This window comes from Numida meleagris, chromosome 6 (assembly GCF_002078875.1).
Source record: "Numida meleagris isolate 19003 breed g44 Domestic line chromosome 6, NumMel1.0, whole genome shotgun sequence".
NCBI classification, from domain to species: Eukaryota; Metazoa; Chordata; class Aves; order Galliformes; family Numididae; genus Numida; species Numida meleagris.
In genome coordinates this window covers 45,682,557-45,700,785 of record NC_034414.1, presented here as the reverse complement: position 1 = coordinate 45,700,785, position 18,229 = coordinate 45,682,557, and the positions used below count along the sequence as shown (strand labels likewise).

The 18,229-nt window shown below is 43.0% G+C and overlaps 1 protein-coding gene across 7 annotated transcripts; it reads left to right on the top strand.

The window, feature by feature from the left end:
• Positions 28 to 17,833, top strand: GPR68 (G protein-coupled receptor 68). Of its 7 annotated transcripts, none has more exons than XM_021403965.1 (4): positions 28 to 694; positions 1,443 to 1,581; positions 13,953 to 14,067; positions 15,827 to 17,833. In XM_021403965.1, exon 4 carries the CDS (start codon positions 15,943 to 15,945, stop codon positions 17,041 to 17,043), a length of 1,101 nt encoding a protein of 366 aa, XP_021259640.1. In that variant the 5' UTR covers positions 28 to 694; positions 1,443 to 1,581; positions 13,953 to 14,067; positions 15,827 to 15,942; the 3' UTR covers positions 17,044 to 17,833. The 7 variants fall into 7 exon arrangements, with proteins under 7 accessions (XP_021259640.1, XP_021259641.1, XP_021259646.1 ...); XM_021403966.1 differs by having other exon boundaries at positions 1,440 to 1,581; XM_021403971.1 differs by lacking the exon at positions 28 to 694 and adding an exon at positions 11,930 to 12,070 and having other exon boundaries at positions 1,302 to 1,581; positions 15,827 to 15,919.

Genomic DNA, 18,229 nt, shown 5'->3' with positions numbered 1-18,229 from the left:
CTTAAGGCTGAATCCAAGTCAGGGAGAGCGTCGGGCAGTGCTATTTAGTTTGACACCAAACCTTCATATCCTTCAATACTGCACAGGTGTTCAGTCCCTGGCCATGTTCCCAGACCCTGTGCCTTACCCATTCAGCCAGGTTTGCTGTCTGCATCTCTCCCTATCTCCGAGCAGCGCAGTGAGCCTGCTGAGGGTGGCCCTATGCATTTTGCGGCCTTTTTAGGCCACGTTCAAGAGTTTCCTGTTGTTTTTTTGCTCAGAAGCTTACAGAGGTCCCTTAACCCTGATGATTTTAGCTCTGGCGGAAGCTCTGGCAGAGGAAGGCTTCTGCCATCTGGTAGTCTTTCATACCTGAAAAGCCCTGTGTGTGTTTGCAGTGAGGAGTTATTTTTGATGCCGGTTCTGACGTTAGCCATGGGTACTCCTGGAGCATTGCCAAGTTGTGTAAATGTCATTGTATCCTCTCCCTGTTTTTTCCTTTTTTTTTTTTTTTAGCATTTCATTGCTTATGTTCCTCTGTGCATTCCACCAGGATGGAAATAGAGAATGTTTGGAGGACCCAGCACAAGGCTCTTCTTTCCAGAGCTGCGGCCCCTGGCTCCCTGCAGAGTGCTGTCACCCTGCGTAGCGAGCAGAGGGGCACTGCACTGAGCCACTGATGTCCCTCTAGCAGCACGGCAGCACACGATGCCAGGTGAGTAGCGTGTCTGTTCCTGACCTGAAGCGTTTGTTTCCAGTTTCAGTGATGTAATTCGTACCTGTTTCTATAAGAATAGTGCATTTCAGGTTGACTGATGAACAGGTTAATATACATTCTGTGGTGCAGCTTTCTCTGCTGAGGGAACAAGAGCAGCGGTGTGAGTTAGCAGCAGGTCAGCTCCCGAATGTGCTGTGATATTCCTAAACACCCTTGGACATCCCTTTAGTTTGTTTATGCCTCAGTTTCCCTCACTGTGTGAGGGAGGAAGGAGAAGCACCTCCCAGCCCCTGCTCTTGCACATTGAGAGCAGCAGCTCCTCATGCACAGATCAGCTCTGAGTTTGGAAATCATAAAGGGGTGGTCTCAGAGAGAGCGAGGAACTTACTGTAAATAACACTAATAAATAACAGTAAGGCACTGTATACTTTGTAATGCTCTGTGTACTTTGCAGTAGTAAACAGTCTGCACAAGGCAACATCTGTGTGTGTTCGGCAGCCTCTGGGCTTTGCACCAGCTGCTGCGATGGTAGTGCTGTGCCTGTCATGCTAGGTAGGGGTGTGAGCATCACTCTGCTGTGTTGTCATCTCTGTATTTAGCGTCTGCCTTTGGCACTGTCATCTCTTTTATTTATGAATGAGTGGGTGAGGGAGGAGAGGGCTGGGCTGGGCTGACTCGACTCCTTCACAGTTGTACCATAAAGAGCAGAGGAGATGAAGCATAATCTCCTCCTCCCTCCCAGCAGTGTTTCACCGAGAGCCTTGCTCCCAGCTGGAAGGAGGACAGTCTCCAGCAGCCTGAGCAGAAGCCGGGAGAAGGAAGAAAGGAACGTTTGTGCTCTTCACACTGCAGGAGAAGCATCTTTGCGTAAACTCTGCTCACAGGTGAGTTTCATTTTTTATCTATTCATTCTTAAAAGCAAATGATTTTCCATCATTGGTTATACTAGGTTGTGACTCCTGGAATGGTGGCAGAACAGGTTTTTTGGCTAGGTTTTTAGAATTGAAGCAAAGCAAAACAGTGAGGCAGTCCAAGGACTCAACCAAAGCACCACATCCAAAAATTCACAACTTCAAACTAAATTTCCTCGGCAGGTTCCCACTGGTGGAAAACTTTAAGTAGAAGCTGTTCTAGAGAAACTTTTTGGACTTTCAGATAGGTGCAAGGAGAGCTTGGATTGATGTTGTATTGATGAAAAGGAATTGTTAAGATAAACTAAGAATCTGTCTTCTGTTTGCAGAGGAATAGGGAGTAGATAAACTCCGCTGGTCATTTTCAGAGCAGTTAGTAAGTGTGTGTCAGTTGTCTAGGTACAAACTGCTTTAAGTGAGTAATTAGGAATTTGAGTAATTTATTTCCCCTGAGGATACAACCCAGAAGTTGTGTCTAGCTGCAGGAAACTGCTAAACCACATACCTTGGTGTGTAGGTGTTCTGTGTACAGCTATGTACATTTGTCCCTGTATCTCAGAAGTACGCCACTGACGTACTTTCCAAACAGTAAGCCACTTTTCCTGCTGGCATTCAGAACCCAACTTGGGAAACTTAGAATGTGAAGGTTTAGAGAGATGAAATCAACTCTATCAGAAATTAATCTGCTAGGTTTTTGTTTTTAAATAGGATTAAAGGCATTCATAATTGTAGGTTGCCTCTGATAGCTCTCTGTTTTTCTGGTTCTTGACAGTCTCCGAACAACAAGAAGGAAAGCAAATCACTGAAATCACTGAGAGATCTGCTTCCAAATGTGCAGGAGGTGGAGGTGGGGAGTTAAGAAATAAAGAATTTAGAAAAATATTCAGCCTCGCACTGTGCTTTTCTGCTCAAAACACATGCAGATGTTGCTAAAACTTTCAGGAAACTTAACAGTGAGATGAGGAGAAATGGCTACACACAGGCTCATAAGATGTGACACTGTCAGTGTGAGCATTACAGGACATTCTGAGCAGTCAATTAATCAGCCCCTAGTGTGACTTTTTTCCACGCTGACATCCTGTATTCACATTGGCTCCAGCACAGTGTGACATCTGACCACTTCTTCTTTCACATTTGTTAGTCAAGAAGCCACTAAGCAGTCAGTCCTCTGCATTGTAGCATACTCCTGTCTTCCTTTTCTGAGAAGACAAAAAATGTACTGTCCTCAGCCCTATCCTTCTCACCTCCCCATGTTATTGCCAGTATTTTGCTGTTCCCCACATCCTGCTGCTTCTCCACACACAGCTGTAAGTTCTTTCTGTTAAATGAAGGAAGAGGCAGAAGGTAGCTCTTCCCAGCTGATTTTGTTTGTTTGGTGTATAAATCTGTCATTTAGATGATACAATAGGAGGCAAATCCTCAAAGTTTTAGGAGCCTTAGAGTCTGGGCAGTACGCCATGAGAAAGTGTTGACTTTATCGAATCAGACCAATGTTTTGTTCCGTGATAGTGGGCACTGCTGAGAGGTGATGATGTCTGCATGGCAGCATTGGGATTTGAATATCACAGTTTTAAATGAAGAAAGCTGTGATGATTCCAGTACCTCTGTAAGAAGAACTCATCTCACTTGGCATTTGCAGTAGAGCTTATTTAATTCACTTTGTGGCTGGCAGAGAAAAAGTGACTGCAATCCTTGTGAGACCTGGGGGCTGTAAGGAGTCCCGGACAGCGAGAAAAGAGAGAAGGGAAATGGGGGAAAGGGGAGACCAGTGAGATAAATGCATCCCAGCTGAGCCAGATGTATGGAGCTGTCATCATACCAGCTGCATCCCATCTTGTGAGCCTGCAGCATGGCCCCTGCCAGAGGCCGAGCGGTCTGGGAGCTTCTTAGCAGAGCTGGAGCAGAGTCACATGGGGTCAGGTGTGCACAGGTGTAGGCAGCAGTGCCGGTTTTGCTCTCCTAAGCAGTGCTACATGTGCTGTCACTCAGTTAACCAGGTGATGGTGCTTTCTGGATATCTATTTTGAACAGCTTTTGGAGAAGAAAAGTTTTTCCTTGCCAGTTATTCCAGATCTAACCCGAGGGCACGTTTGTGCTTTGCTGGGGTTCTATTGCTGCCAGCTGCTTTTGTGTCAGTGTGGTGATAACCAAACAAAACGTTTCTTGGGACTCAGAGAGCATTCACACAACTTTGCTAATTATTTTTAAGTGAAGAACTGTGGAAAAAGAAGTGCAGATGTGCTGCCTTGCGAGGCTGATTTCCTTACAATTAGCAGTATGCTGCCTCTAAGAGATTTGTTTTTCCTGTAAGGATTATTTTGAGTGGCTCGTAGCAGTTGTTATGAATTACTCTGCCAGCTGAAGCATTTGCAGAGCTGCCGTCCCCGACAGCTGATGGCACTTGGGTTTGAAAAGACACAGAGCAGCTTTAATGTTTGGAAGAAACTGGCCAATGATTTTCAGTAAAGGCGTCAGTAATCAGCAGCAGCTAAGGACAGCGTCGCGGTTTGTCCTCTGAGGGGGATGCATTCAGTGTGATTCCCTCCTCATCACTAGGAGCCATGCTTTGAACTCTGTTAATCCACAGGGAAGCAAAGGCAGGACTGATTTGTCAGTTCACCTGAAACTTTAGCTGGTGTGTCTGAAGAGAAAAAAGACCAAATAAGAGGCTCAGAGTGCTCTGCTCAAGAGAAGTGGAGCAATGGGCTCATCTGAAAGTATAGAGGATTCTCTTCCTCCTTGTGGAGCCCTCCTGTCAGAAATTGTTTGTGTGGTGACAAATTCCTTTTCAGCTGTGTTGTTGTGGCACTACGTCTGGGGCTGGGTAAGTCCAGGTCTGTCACTGCCAGAGGCAAATAGGAACTCTGGTCTGTAGGTAACAGAGAGGGCACTGCTGCTGCTGCTACTGGAACTCCACAAGAGATCCTCCTAATACTCTCCCCTTGAGGACTGTTGCAGGATGAGCCCAAACTCTCAGTTCTGAACATCACTGCTTTATTCTACAAGCTTTCAGGCTTCCTTTCTCTCATTGTTTGCTGCTGGCTGACAATAAAGACATAAAAGCTTTGGAGGAAGTTAGATGGCTAACAGAGAGGAAAATCAAGAACTGAATGAGTTACAAAAGCAAATGCAATCAAACTACCAAACTTAAGTCACTTTAATGACACCTGAATAAAATGCAGTGTTTTATCTTCCGTCAGTGAAGGGGGAGAGGAATAATTTTCACTCTGATGGATAATGATTTAGTAGTGCCTTTGCACATCTCTAGTTACAGGATGTATCTGTTTTACTCTCTACATTTAAAAAGTGATTGGATCTAGCTTTCAACGTAGGAGCTGTTTGGTAGAGTGGAAAACTTAAACTAAGATGCCTTAATCTATTTTGGCTTAACATTATTATTTGGAATTTGAAGTTGCATCCAAACTTCAGGACTAATCCCACACCTCCACGCCAGAGCAGGACCTGGGTTTCTGAGCAGCTCTGGAATCCCCCCTCTCCTGGAGCAGCTTTCCATCTCCTACCCAATAATTCACCAGAATTCCCTTGTAGCAACACTTGATTCTCTCCTCTTTCCCTGATTAGGTGAATGTGGGGAAGTGAGAATGGTTTAAATTAAGGTTCTTACTTTTATTATAGGTTGCTTCTCTGATGCTATAGAATAAACTTTTTCCATTTCTATAAGGCTATGGTTCCTTAACTATTTTCTCAATATTTTTTTAATTTAACCTCTTTTACCCGGATTAATAACACCATCAGTGTGGACAGTTTGTTCCTCACCATTTTCCTCAAGAGAAGACCAGATGAGAGTCAGGTTTTGAGCACATGGATGGTTGAGTTGGTGACTCCAAGGAGGATGCTGTGATTGACCTCCCAGAAGAGAGGTGGCAAAGCTGATAGCTCTGACACAGGGAGGCAGGTGGTCACAGCTCGTGTGGGTGTTGCTGTCATCCAGAGGTGTGATGGAGAGTGGCTGGAAACAATGCTTAAGCTGTTAGGCAGGGTGCTGTAGCACAGGGATTCAGCAGCACGGTGCTTGGGAAGACTTCTTGCACCCTGTGCAAGTCCACATGGGGCATGGAGGGGCAGCGTCAAGGTATGACAGAAAATAGAGGAGGGAGGAAGGGTTTGTGCACATCAAGAAATGGGGATGCTCAGGAGTAATGGAATAGAACAGAAGGCCAGGCTTTGTTTAAATCTTAATGAAAGCAAGACACAAGTGCTTAAAATCATGTGAGTACTAAAAAGAGTTTTTTACATGAAAATTAAGGGAATTGAGGAAATGAAAATTCAGGAAATTAAAACATAAGGAAGCCTGCAGATACAGACGCCAGCACTTTGTTTAGAATAATACATGCACTGGGGACTGGGGCACTGGAGCTGTGCATCTTCAAGTTTAAAAAGAAAAAAAAGGCCAAGGTTTTCAGTGGTCATATGGGGAGTGAGAGCAGTGAGGGATGGAGCACAGAAGGAAACCTTCCCCAAGGCACACTGCTTCTACAAAATCATCAGAAGTCTGAGAACTAACATTGCAGAACAAATCTTACGTGAGGATATTGACTTGGATCTTCTGGAAACTAGGCTGATTTCCAAAAAGGAAGCTGTGAAAAAAAGAGGGAAGCTTAGTTAAAGGCAGTACAGAAGGATAGCTAGAAGATTTAAATCTCTGCAGGCTAGGTGGGGACTACTGGAAGGCGCACACAGATGTAGGCACGCCACCCTCTTACCCCAATCCCCAAACCAAGTAAGATCCAAGCAAGAAATACAGAACAGTTGAAAGGAAATGGGCACAGCTAAAGAGCAGTGCAGGGAAGGGTGGATGGTGTGCTAGGTTACAGCTGGACTGAGAACAGGAACATCTGAAACACAATGGGACCAGTGTAAGCCAGAAACACAAGCACAGTACAAAGGCATAGAGGAATGATTCCAGTTCCTAAATAGTGACAGTGCACGCAATGCTAGGTGCTTGAATTGAATGGACTCATATCCTGTGACAAATTTTGTCTGGTTAAAATAAATCCAAACAGGAGAATGAGAACAAACTTAAAGAAAACTGAGGGAAGAGGGAAAAATCTCCAAATATTATAAAACGCCTTTTCACTTTCCCTTGTCTTAAAATTTTTGCTGTACAAAATGAATCATGTACTGAATCATAAATGCAGAAAATAGAATTTAAAAGAGAGATGACTTTATTGAATGTATCATTATTTGCTGATGTGTGAAACAATGAAAACGTTGACAGGAGATCTGTTCAATCTCTTTAAACACAGCAGAGCTCCAACCACCTTTCAGTTAGGCCTAGCAAGTCAAATTTTTCTCTCAGACAGCCTTTGCTATTTGCCAAACGTTGTTAGTCAAACATGGATCATCGCTGCTCCAAGTCATTGCTTGTCAGCAGTGCTGACAAATCAGTGCTGCCCCTGAGTGAGCAGTGAAGGAGGAGTACAATTGCACAGGTGAATGTTTGGTTGCTGGAAGTGGGATCAGCTTTCCAAATTTCTTTCTGTTAATGAGATAGTTCTGTTGGATATTTAGGTTTAATTATACCTTCTTCTGTCTGGAGGCAGAGGCATTATAAAAGATGTCAGCAGAAAGGGAACTGGGTCCCTAACTAAGTTTTTGAGCAAGTTTTCCTCTGTAGCCAGAGGGTGATGCTGGGGAGGCTCAACAGTGGGACTGCTTGCATGTTGCTGGCACCCCCTCCCCTTTCTTGGAGAGCACATGTGTACAGAGAGCAAGCTGCTGACACATCAGCACTGGTATCAAAGGGGCTGCAGCCTCAGCAGGGACAGGGACAGTCTGGGAAAATGAATCAGAAGAGTTAGGGGATTTTCTCCAAGGCTGCAGAAGGTAAAATGAATCAGAACCCATTTATTTTGGAAGGGAGAAGTTCCTACTTCTCAGTCCCAAGCCTACGCAGTACAGTTGTTCCAGTTCTCATTCCTTTCTGGTACTTTTACACGTTCATCGTGACTTGTGTGTCTCCTAATCCTTAAGACCTACTCAGTCTTGGCTTCTCTTGCCTCCTTGTTTAAGCGAGGATCGGCACACAGACTTAGGGTTACCGGCAGCCCTACTGCCTGCAGTTGCTTGTTACCTGTTTGCCACCTTCTTGTGCAGCAGAGGCAGGCTGGCAGTTTGGCCTCTGTGCTGAGGGGATGTGTAGGAGAGAGAGGCTGAGCTGGCTGAGGCTGGGGGGAAAGGAAGGTTTGAAGCTGTTCCCTGAGGAACAGAGTGAGAAAAGATTACTGCAGAAAATGGTGTGATGGGGAGTTCTCTTCCACTCCCGGTCGTGCACTCGAGTGAGCCATGCAGGAGCCCCAGGGAGCTGTCCTGTGAGCAGGAGCCAGCTCAGCGCTGAGATGCTGGTGGCCACGTCACCCACCTGGCTGCTATTTAGCAGCAGGAAGGAGGGGGCAGATGAGGGTCATTTTCAAAAGCTATGAGCCAGCTCCTTGAGGCAACTGTGGCATGACTAATTCCTCTTGTGTGATTCATCGCCCCATTTTTAGTTGGACTGCTTGACCAAAAATACACACTGTGTGAACTTCTTATTACCATAAATAGGGATTTTCCAAAATGTAGTTTCTTTTCAGCACTTCCCTGTGCTCAGCCAGTTGTTTGGGCCTTACATTTGATTTCAAAAAGTCCCCAAACCTAGAGAAAGAAGATAAACCAGTGTTAGATAAGTGACAACCTGTTGTCCCCTCTGCCTTCCTTACCCCTATTTGTCCTTCACATGTGCAGGCCTCCGAAGGTGTAAAAGCATGAAATGAAATGTTCCATCAGCAGAACATGTACCTTTCAATTATTTTTGGAATGTGTGAAATCACATATATTTCACATCTGTATAGCTTTAATTTCTAGGGTTGGGGAAATCCAAAATGAAAAACATTTCATAAAATAATAATTTGAAAATGATTTGTTTCAAAAAAAAAGTTTTGTGGAGGTGATTTTACTTCATGTCAGGTTTGTACAATTTGTTTTCATGCTGCTGCGTGTCTCAAGGGCAAGGGTGAGTTGTGTCATGTCACTGAGCAATAACAGGAACTGGAACGGAGGGTCTGAGAGTTCTCCAAACATTTCTTTGCCTTCAAGGGGACATTGGCTAAACTATCCTCAGGATGTTTGCCAGACTTCAAGACCTCCAACTTTAAGACCTCCATCTGTCCCAGTGCTTCCCTACTCTACCTTTGTCAGTGGAAAGTTTTTAGCAGTGTTTAACCCAGTCTCTCATTCAGGCTTTCACAGAGAGCATGCTTTCTTCTTTGCTACAGTCTTTAACATGTTGGAAGGTTTTTACTGTGTTTGCCGTCATTATGGTCTTCTTTAGACTAAACAAGCCCAACTCCTCTATCCTCAGCTGTCCTAGACCAGTGACCATTCCCCTGCGTTTCCCCAACCATAGCCAGTGGCTCCATAGTGCCTTGCAGTGGTGCTCAGGATAGAGAGGTAGCACCTGCAGCTGCTGGCACATCCCAGGGCAATTTGCTTTGTTTTCTTGTACTTTTACAAAAATATATTGTTGACTCCAGCTCAGTATATGATCACTGCAATGCCTGCACCCTTCCCACTGTTGTGCTGTAAGATAGCATTTGCTTTGTTAATGACTTCTCATATCAGATATAATATGTAATATCTCGTGTACAGCAGTTTGCACATCAATAGAGGAATACTCAAGTGTTCGAATCAAAAGAACAAGGGTTAGGTTAGGCTGATAATCTGCTCAGGTATTCTGGGATATTTTTTTCTTAAATATTGTCATTTTCCAGGAATGTAAATGTTGTGTTTCAACAAGTCCAGCCCTGTCCACCCCTGTGACCTCTCCCAGTGTAGCTTCTGGGGTGCTGCGTTGCCATGATTTCCTGCTGGGTTCTACCTTGGCTCCCTCACAACCATTCAGAAGTGCTCAGCTCTGTTCTTTCTAGGTGGCTTCCTGCTTAATTGAAAGTTTATTTGACATGAATTAAATTGAATGTAGAACACATAGGTTTATGGTTCATAATGATTCACCTGTTTCTTACTAAGCTTCATGATCTGTGGGCCAGGGCATCGGCAAGATTATACTACGTCACCGTGTCATTACTGTTGGGAAACAGGCATCAGAACTAAGTTTAGAGGTCATCAAAGTATTTTAATTAATTCATTTTCTAATATACAGGGACTATCTCCATCAGTTTCCAGCTGCCTTGCATAAATCCGCCCGTACTGCTTACACTAGGCTGCACAGGTCACATTTTTCAGCTGCTTCGTAGAACAGTTAATGACATACCTGATACTCTCTCTGTAAGGCAGCAAATGAAGCCATTAAAAATGTTCTCCAGGAGAAGACTGGAGCCATTAAAATGTTCTCCAGGAGGAGACTGTGTGAGGTGGCAAAGTTAGAGATAGAGGAGGATGTGACTAACTACCAGCAGAGCAGGGAGTAAACATTTTCATTTGTTAATGAGTTGCAACGTTCTGTCATATCCACTTCATACTGTAGTGTTTTACATCATTGTAATGGAATATTATATTTAAAAAAATCACACATGTTTGATGTCTGATCTAGTGCTTTCATCAAGCATTGAGTTCACTATAAGAAAAAGGAAAGATTCACAAATCAAGGATATTAACCTGAAGCTGCCACTCAAACCTGCATTATCAGTTCCTACTGACAATTATGGGCATGAAGCTTTGAATTACACCACCACTGTGGTTTGGATCCGAAGTTTTAGAGATGAAATGCAACCACCTTACTTCAGACTTTGGAGAAGTTTGGGGGTGAACAGAAATTAAGAAGTTGAGACAAATTCCCAAGATATCAAAGTTTGAGCAAGTTGAGTGGTTTACCCAGTTCTGTGAATAATTGCATGTCTGTGCTAGGAAGAATTGGACTTTGGTGACTAATTGGTCTTTTGTTAATGCGGATTCTGAAAAAATGTTGCTGGCTTCCTTTTTTGACAATAGACTTAAAATGAAGTCATACAATAACGACAAAAGTGAAGTGATTTGTAATTATTAGAATACTTCTCTGGTTTCCTCCCACTGAAACAAACACTCAGAGGAATAATTATTGTTGCATGAAGACATTCCTGTTGGAAGGGTCCCTTCACATGTTAACAAGTACAAATGGGTTGTGCAAAGACCTAACTGAAGTTTAGAAGAGAATTCAATGTGAGGGGAAATTGTGGGAAATTTATGTAAGATGGTTTCATGGGCTTACAAAGATACAGTCCTTCATTTACTGTATACTCTGGCATGACTTTCTTGCAAATAGAGGGACATGCAGAGTTTGTACCTCTATCGCAAAAAAGCAGGCTGAAAAAAAGCAAAAGGAATGAAAGTATAGCAAAGAATCTCTGAGATAGCCTGATTGTTATGCAAACAGCAAAACCAGCAAAAAGCAGAAACAAAACTCCTTGCAGCCAACTGCTCTTCCCATAGAAGTTTGACAAAAACATTTCTGCACACTTTCTGTTGTCGTGTGCATTTTACTCTCTTAGGGGCCATGAGCCCTTGTTGCAATTTTGCTTCTGAAGATCAAAATAAAAAATAACAGCAAATATTTCAGCCATGTTTAGATCTGTAATTTCTGCTTCTGCCTCTCGTGCTTGTATTTCTTTTCCCTTCCTTTTTTCGTGGAAGAAAGTATTTGAATATTCCAATCTGAATTAGATTTTCTATCAATTAAAGAACAGAAACATCCTTTATTGCCTTTCATGGCTCTTTCCACTTGTGACCCTTTTACAGAATTCCTCTGGTTTAATCCAAACATTGTTGTGCCACTTCCTCAGAGTCATCCTTAATCATGCACCCAAATTTCCATTTTGTGATACAATTCTAGGGGGATTTTCTTTAAGCATATTAGCTATCTCAAGTAGTGAGGAACAACGATAGTCTTCAGAAAGAAAGGAGGGAGGGACAAAGGAATGGTTGGTTCTTTTTCCCCCTCTCTCTCTACCAGAACATCACCCCCATTGAAACGAGAGCCCTTCCTGGGATGTGGAGGAGGCAGGAAGGGGCAGCAAGCTTCTCTTAAAATAGCCCTAAAAGCATGGTTATCTTCTGTGGGAGGAGCATTTAGTAAGCAGCGCCATTTTCCTGCTCTCAGACCCTACTGCAGCTTTGCTATTGCAGTTCTTATACCCACCCTACTTCATGCCACAAACCCTTAGGTGTGGGCCAGCCAATCTCTGCCCATCTGATGTAGGAGTCTAAAGGCTAGTGTTTATCCAGGTAATGATCTGAACCAAGTCTCAGATTTTGGTTCCAAAATGTGCAGTGTGGGCCAAGTGCTGCTCTGAAGGCCAAGTGACTAAGGTCTGTTTGTGATGTGTGACAGGTGGAAGGACAGCAAGAGATCGATTCTCACATAAAGGCACACAACCACATTATCCTCCCTGGTCATGGTAACAAGTGCTTCTGCAGATGAGACAAGCTGCGTGCTCATCTTTTGGAAATGTGTACAAAGAAGTCCTTTGGTGTAAGTCCCATTTGTCAGCACTAAAATGTTTAGGTCTAATTGTATCAGGTTTCATATGAGAAAATTGTAGGAATGCTCACTGGAACTGAGAAAAATCACCCAGGCTCCACAGTATTGCTCAGTCGGAGCTGAAGAGGCTGTTGGTGCCGGTGGCCCTGGGCTCATCCCTTGGCTATCGCCGGCAGACAGCACTGAAAATGTGAGCTGCTCTGTAGTTCATGGTGTGGGGTGGGAATTCTGGTTTTGTCAACAGGATACAAAAGCGTTTTGGGAAAAAAAACAGAACCTACTGATGAATTGTCCAGTGAGTAATGAAAGTTGGCTTACTTAGACCAAGAAAAAGTCAAGCTCTCTAAAGCCCTGAGATCGTTGGCTTAATTTTTTACCCGGAAACAAGGGGAATGTTTGGAGCTCATGTAGGTGTTTTTTCTTTCCAAGAGTTGGGCTTAGATAGGTAGCACTGAAAAGATGTGGGCATAGGAGAGAGAAAAGTCTTGCCTGGTAATGTCTGCAGACTTGTGATGCTGAAGGTGTTATATAAACTAAGCTCTAAAAAAAACCGTGCAGCTGCACTATTTCCATATTAAAGCTGCCTAAATAGAATGCCTGTGCATTTCCAGCCATAGCTGCTCTCAGCTTAATGATTATCTGCACTCCAGATGTTTTTCTTAAAGCAACTTTTTTATTTTTCTCCTCCTAGTACCCAAGCTAGCTTAGCATGTAATGTGGGAGCTACTTGTCTCTTCTTTCCTATACCCGGCATCACCTTTCCTTTAGTTTCCCATCTTTTGGGGAGCTTGAATGGCATTGCATATTATGTTCTTAGTAACAGGGTGGTCTTTAAAGACCACTCTTTCAAACCATCTGTTGTGTGCTATAATCCTGGTGTTTCGATATCAGTCCTGAGAAAGCTTGCCGTGTCATTCCCTGGCCAGTACAGAGCTTTGTTAATGTACTTGGTCTGAGGGGAAAAGAAGGGGAAAGGGAAACAGCATTTTCCATTTGGTCACTGGTCAGGCACAAGGTGGTGAGAAGGCACAGCAATGTCCCAGAGCCCGCACACTGTGGAGGCTGAAACAAGGGAGGAATTTTCCAAGCTTGTTTCTTCCACAGAGCAGCACAAAACAGCTATTGTGCAAACAAGAATCTGGACTTCTGTTTATGTAACAGGCAGCCTTCTCTTCCTGGCTCCACAACAGCACACTGCAGCACTTCCTCCAGGAGCAGGAAACATCGCTGTAATCAGAAGTGTGTATTATATTAGGACAATATCGTATCAATGAGACTTTTTCTGTGTTTTTCACATTCTGCATTCTAACAAGACTTTTAAACTAACCAGATATGAATTTTACAATCACATTCTTCGTGACATAAATGTAATTTAATAAAAACATTTTAAGTTGGCCTTGTCAGCAGAAGCCGAGCACTGACTGGATGCATTTAGTTGTTAGATTAGATGAGGGACCTGTAGTTGTCTAGGCACTTTTGGCTGTACATTTGCATGTCAGTCGTTCTGTGCAGACAAACTCTTACATGTCAAAGTCACCAAATTATCATATAGAAATTGTATCAGATACAGACTCAAAAGCAAGCACACTTGGCCTGGAGCCCTGGATTGGAAAAGGTGAGGGGGTCAGTGAGGTTGTCAAACCTGTCTTGGGTTCTATGCGTTGTGCTTGCAGGAGTGAAGCCAGACCTCCTGTATGTGGAAAAGCCACATAGCAGTCAAGCAGCCACTGAGACAAGCACAGTGCATGGGATGGTGTCAGGGAAGAGAGGATGCTCCCTAAGTAACAGTCCTTTGGGGAATCTGCACCTAACTTCATTGTTTTCTGCTGCACACATGCGTGATAATGCTCACATTATCATTGTTATTCTGCAGGGCAGGTTATGGCAATCTCTTGGAGCAAACGCCAAGCCAGGACAATCTGGGTCCCATTTCTGCTGCTGTGCCTGATAGAGCAGCGGTAACAGTTGTGCCATCTGTGGAGGAGAGGGTGAGTCTGAGGTGGGTGCACCCCTGAAGTGGTTGCATGAGAACAAGGGGAGCAGAGCTCGAGTGGTGCTGGGCTCAGGCAGGTAGTGTTGGACTACGAAGTTAGAATTTTCAAGAGAGAGGAACTTAACGTGGCCTTCGTGTTGTGGTTGAAGCTACCTGAGACCCCCAGGAATCCTCCTACCAAAACCAGGGCTGGTATTCTTTTGGTTGGCAAGAAAAAGAGGAAAAAGAAAAGAACAAAGGAGAGTTATAATGATAAAGTATACACTCCTGTCCTTAAGTTTGCTGTGATTTCAGTGGGACTATGGTACACTGACTGTGGCTAAACGCTGTACGTCTTTGCAGGTTTGGTCAGTCCTTTCAGCCTAAAGGAATTGATTTTCTTTCCAGTTGCTTTGGGACTGAAGTCCACCGTTATTTTATAAAACAAAACCTAAAACACATGAACAAACAAAACCAAAACCACAACACTGACAGAGAATTTACTCTACAGTAACATCCTCAGATGCTGCAGATGACAGTAATTTTATTGTAGTGTAGTCATGTTTCCATAAGGGTTGCCTTGGAAAAAATTGTTTGTTCCTACAGAGGACAGATGATGATTACAAAAATGCAGATAAGGACAGGAAATGGGAAGCACACAGCAAGGACTTTACTCCGTCCCTGACAAAACTGCCTGCTTTTGAATCCATATTAACTGAAGTTTTGTAAAGAGTATACAAGTTGCTAACCTCTCCCAAGCGTACACTATAGCTGTGTATTTTCTGGCAGTGGTTAAAAGAATGAATCCCACTGGTTTACATCATCACACAAAACATGCATATCCCTAAACCTGAGGCACAGTCTTGAGCACTTGCACCAAAGTGAATGAACATATCACCTGGGGTGATAGAAGGATGAAGATGATACTTCATTTTATCTGGGATTTAATTGCTGTGGACGGGCTGAAGGCTGAACACTTATCCAGGCCAAACTTAGTGCTAACCCGTTGTCAGCAGTGGGTTTTAAAAGTGGCTTAAGCAGTAATGTTATAGTATGGAAAGGGTCTGCACGGGTACGTGTTTGGATTACAAAAGATTCTTCAGGTGAAAATAATTGTGTTCATATTCAGTGTTGATGAAATGAAAAGGTCACACATACAGATAATAATGGGTGGTTTTGAGAGCCTATGGCAAATAGGGAATCTGTAATGGCATATTCCGTAGGGCTGAGACCATGGATACATTAAGGCAGATATTTACAGTGCCTTTCCTGCAGACAGCTCTTTCAGGACTGTGTTTACGCTTAACGCTGAAAGCATCTGCTAAAAATTCCACTTTCATCATCCTGATGGGTGGAACTGCATATACCGTGATATTTTGTATCTAAAGGGAAATTCAAGAAATGGAAATTAAAAAAGCAACCGTTTTGTGCATCCTGCATCCTCTAAAGAAGTCTGAGTGAACTGCTGCTCTGCCAGAGGAATTTTTCCATTTTGATCAGGTCAGATTATGCTTTTGTGCCTCATCTGCAAAACAGAGATGATATTTCTTCACCTTTTAGATACACCTAAAGCTGAGGTGACAAATGTTTGTAAATTGCCTTGGAATTCCTTGACAGAATGCACTCCTAGGGCTTTCTGATACAAATCATGATTTCCCAGACAGGCTTTATCTTCCATTAAAAACTGTAAGAAGACTTAGAAAAGGCATCTTACTGAAAACTGATCATTTGATGCTGATATTCCTCCTCAAGATTTTTATGTGTTTTACCACCAGGTTATTAACGTCCTGCGGCAAGACATCTCTTCAGCCTGAGGTTTTTGTGGATGAAAAGTGATACATGAAACTGGATGTTATTAAGTTCTACGCATATTCATTTGGGACACTGATTAATGGTATACATTGAGAGGCAGAAGATGTTGAATTTCACAGAGAATGCAACTGAAAAGTGCATTATTGATCATAATATTCACCAGACATTATCCCCTGTGGTGTATATATTTGTATTTATCATAGGATTCCCAGCTAACTGCCTGTCACTATACTATGGGTACTTACAGATCAAGGCTAAAAATGAGCTGGGTATCTACCTTTGCAATTTGACTGTAGCAGACCTGTTTTACATATTCTCTTTGCCTTTCTGGCTCCAGTATGTTTTACAGCATGACAATTGGACCTATGATGAACTGCTGTGCAAAATCTGTGGCATCCTCTTGTATGAGAATATCTATATCAGTGTGGGCTTCCTCTGCTGCATCTCCATCGACCGCTACCTGGCAGTCGTGCACCCTTTTCGGTTTCATCAGTTTCGGACAATGAAGGCTGCTATGATTGTGAGTGCCATTATTTGGACCAAAGAAATAGTGACATGCTCATTTGTCTTTGTGCATGGGGAGATCAGTATGGATGCTGAGAGCCATGTGGTGTGCTTCGAGCATTACCCCATCAAAGAATGGGAGCACAGTATCAATTACTACCGCTTCTCTGCTGGCTTCCTTTTCCCCTTCTTTCTGCTGGCCTTCGCTTACTGTGGCATTTTACGAGTTGTCCACAGGAGTCATGGCACTCAAAAGAAGAAGAAAATTCAAATTAAACGTTTGGTTTCAAGCACTGTCTTCATTTTTTTAGTTTGCTTTGGACCATACCACATCCTACTTGTAGTTCGCAGTGTGTTTGAGAACAATTGCTCATTTGCTGGCAAAATATTTAACATTTACCACACTTCTCTTCTGTTGACTACATTTAACTGTGTTGCTGACCCAGTACTGTACTGTTTTTCCAGCGAAAGCACTTACCTTAACTTTGTCAAGATGAGAGACTCTTGCTTAAGGTGTTTAGGATGTCTAAGGACTGAGACAAAGGAATCCTATCAGATGAATGCTCCAGAAACTCCCAACAGGCCACAGCATGAGCAACAGCCGGGGTTATTACAACCATCACATGGTGTTACTGGAATAAAAGACTCTTCGTCAGCAGAGGCAGGCCACCTATAGCATTCATCAAAAAGGGCGCTCGTAAAATCTTCCTTTTATAACTCTGTGTATCCACTGGATTTATCTGTGTATTACAACTGTTTCACATTCCAAAGGCCTTTTAGCAGTGCAGTACAGTGAGGTAGTCTTGGGAGCTACCTGGACCTTAGGTACAGTCACATTCAGTCAACTGGTGTGGACTGAAAAACCACACTCATGGTGTGGTTCTGTTGAAATCAGCTTTCCATGCTGTTTGTCCCTGTAGCAGCTGGTGAAAAAAATCTCCATAAGCTGTTCAACAGGTTGGAAACAGCACAAAATTAATTTTAAAAGGAGAAAAACAACGGATTTCTGCAGATTTCTGTAACTTTCTGAAATAACTCCTCCAGCAAGTTTCAAGGTGAGCAGAGACGCTGCAGGAGCCAACCTGCTATAACAACTGATGAAGTAATGTGGTATGTTCTGGGACAACAGGCACAGAAACCCAGCATCACATGAGAACTTTGATTTGTGCATTGACTGTTGAATCTCATCACAAGGCTTTTATTGACTTCCAGAGGTGTGAGATCTTTTGGCTCAGATGAGGATAAACAATTCAAGCTGTTGATTTGGAAAAGGAGATTCATAGTAAGTGAGGCACTTCTAACTCATGCATTCCTTTGAGTCAATGTGTCCAAAGGTGAATTTAGTTGTATCTAAATTCTACCAGACTTTGCTAAGATTTTGATTGCGTCCTTCCAAATTTGTGTGTCTTGTGCAGCACAGACCATGCGGGCAATAAATAACAATGCGTTTGTCAGTGAAACTCTTAAGAAGATTCTGCTTAAACTCTATTTTCACCAGTAGATACAATAGCAAAAAAAAAAAAAAAAGGGGGTCATTGTTCAGTAAACGCAATATCAGAAATATGATGTATAAGTGATCTCTGGCTTTTTGGGTTAGACAGAAAGAAGATACAGGAATAACTGAAGATAATGGTAGTTACAGATGGGGTTACTGTGCTCTGTACTGTTGTTTCTAGAACCAGCTCCTCTTTTTTTTGTTGTTTTGTTTTTTATATTCAGTATTAAAGAATGTGAGTCCTGTTCCTTCTTTGTGACCTTACCATGCTTTCTTTTATCTGCAGCTGTTACACCATGAATATTGCCTTATCCTTTCACTTCTTCTCTGGTTTCAAGCCTTACACCTCTCTGTTTCTGCAGCCTGG

Coding starts and splice junctions, on each gene's coding strand:
- GPR68 (XM_021403965.1), top strand. CDS start 15,943: ATGGTATACATTGAGAGGCAGAAGATGTTGAATTTCACAGAGAATGCA.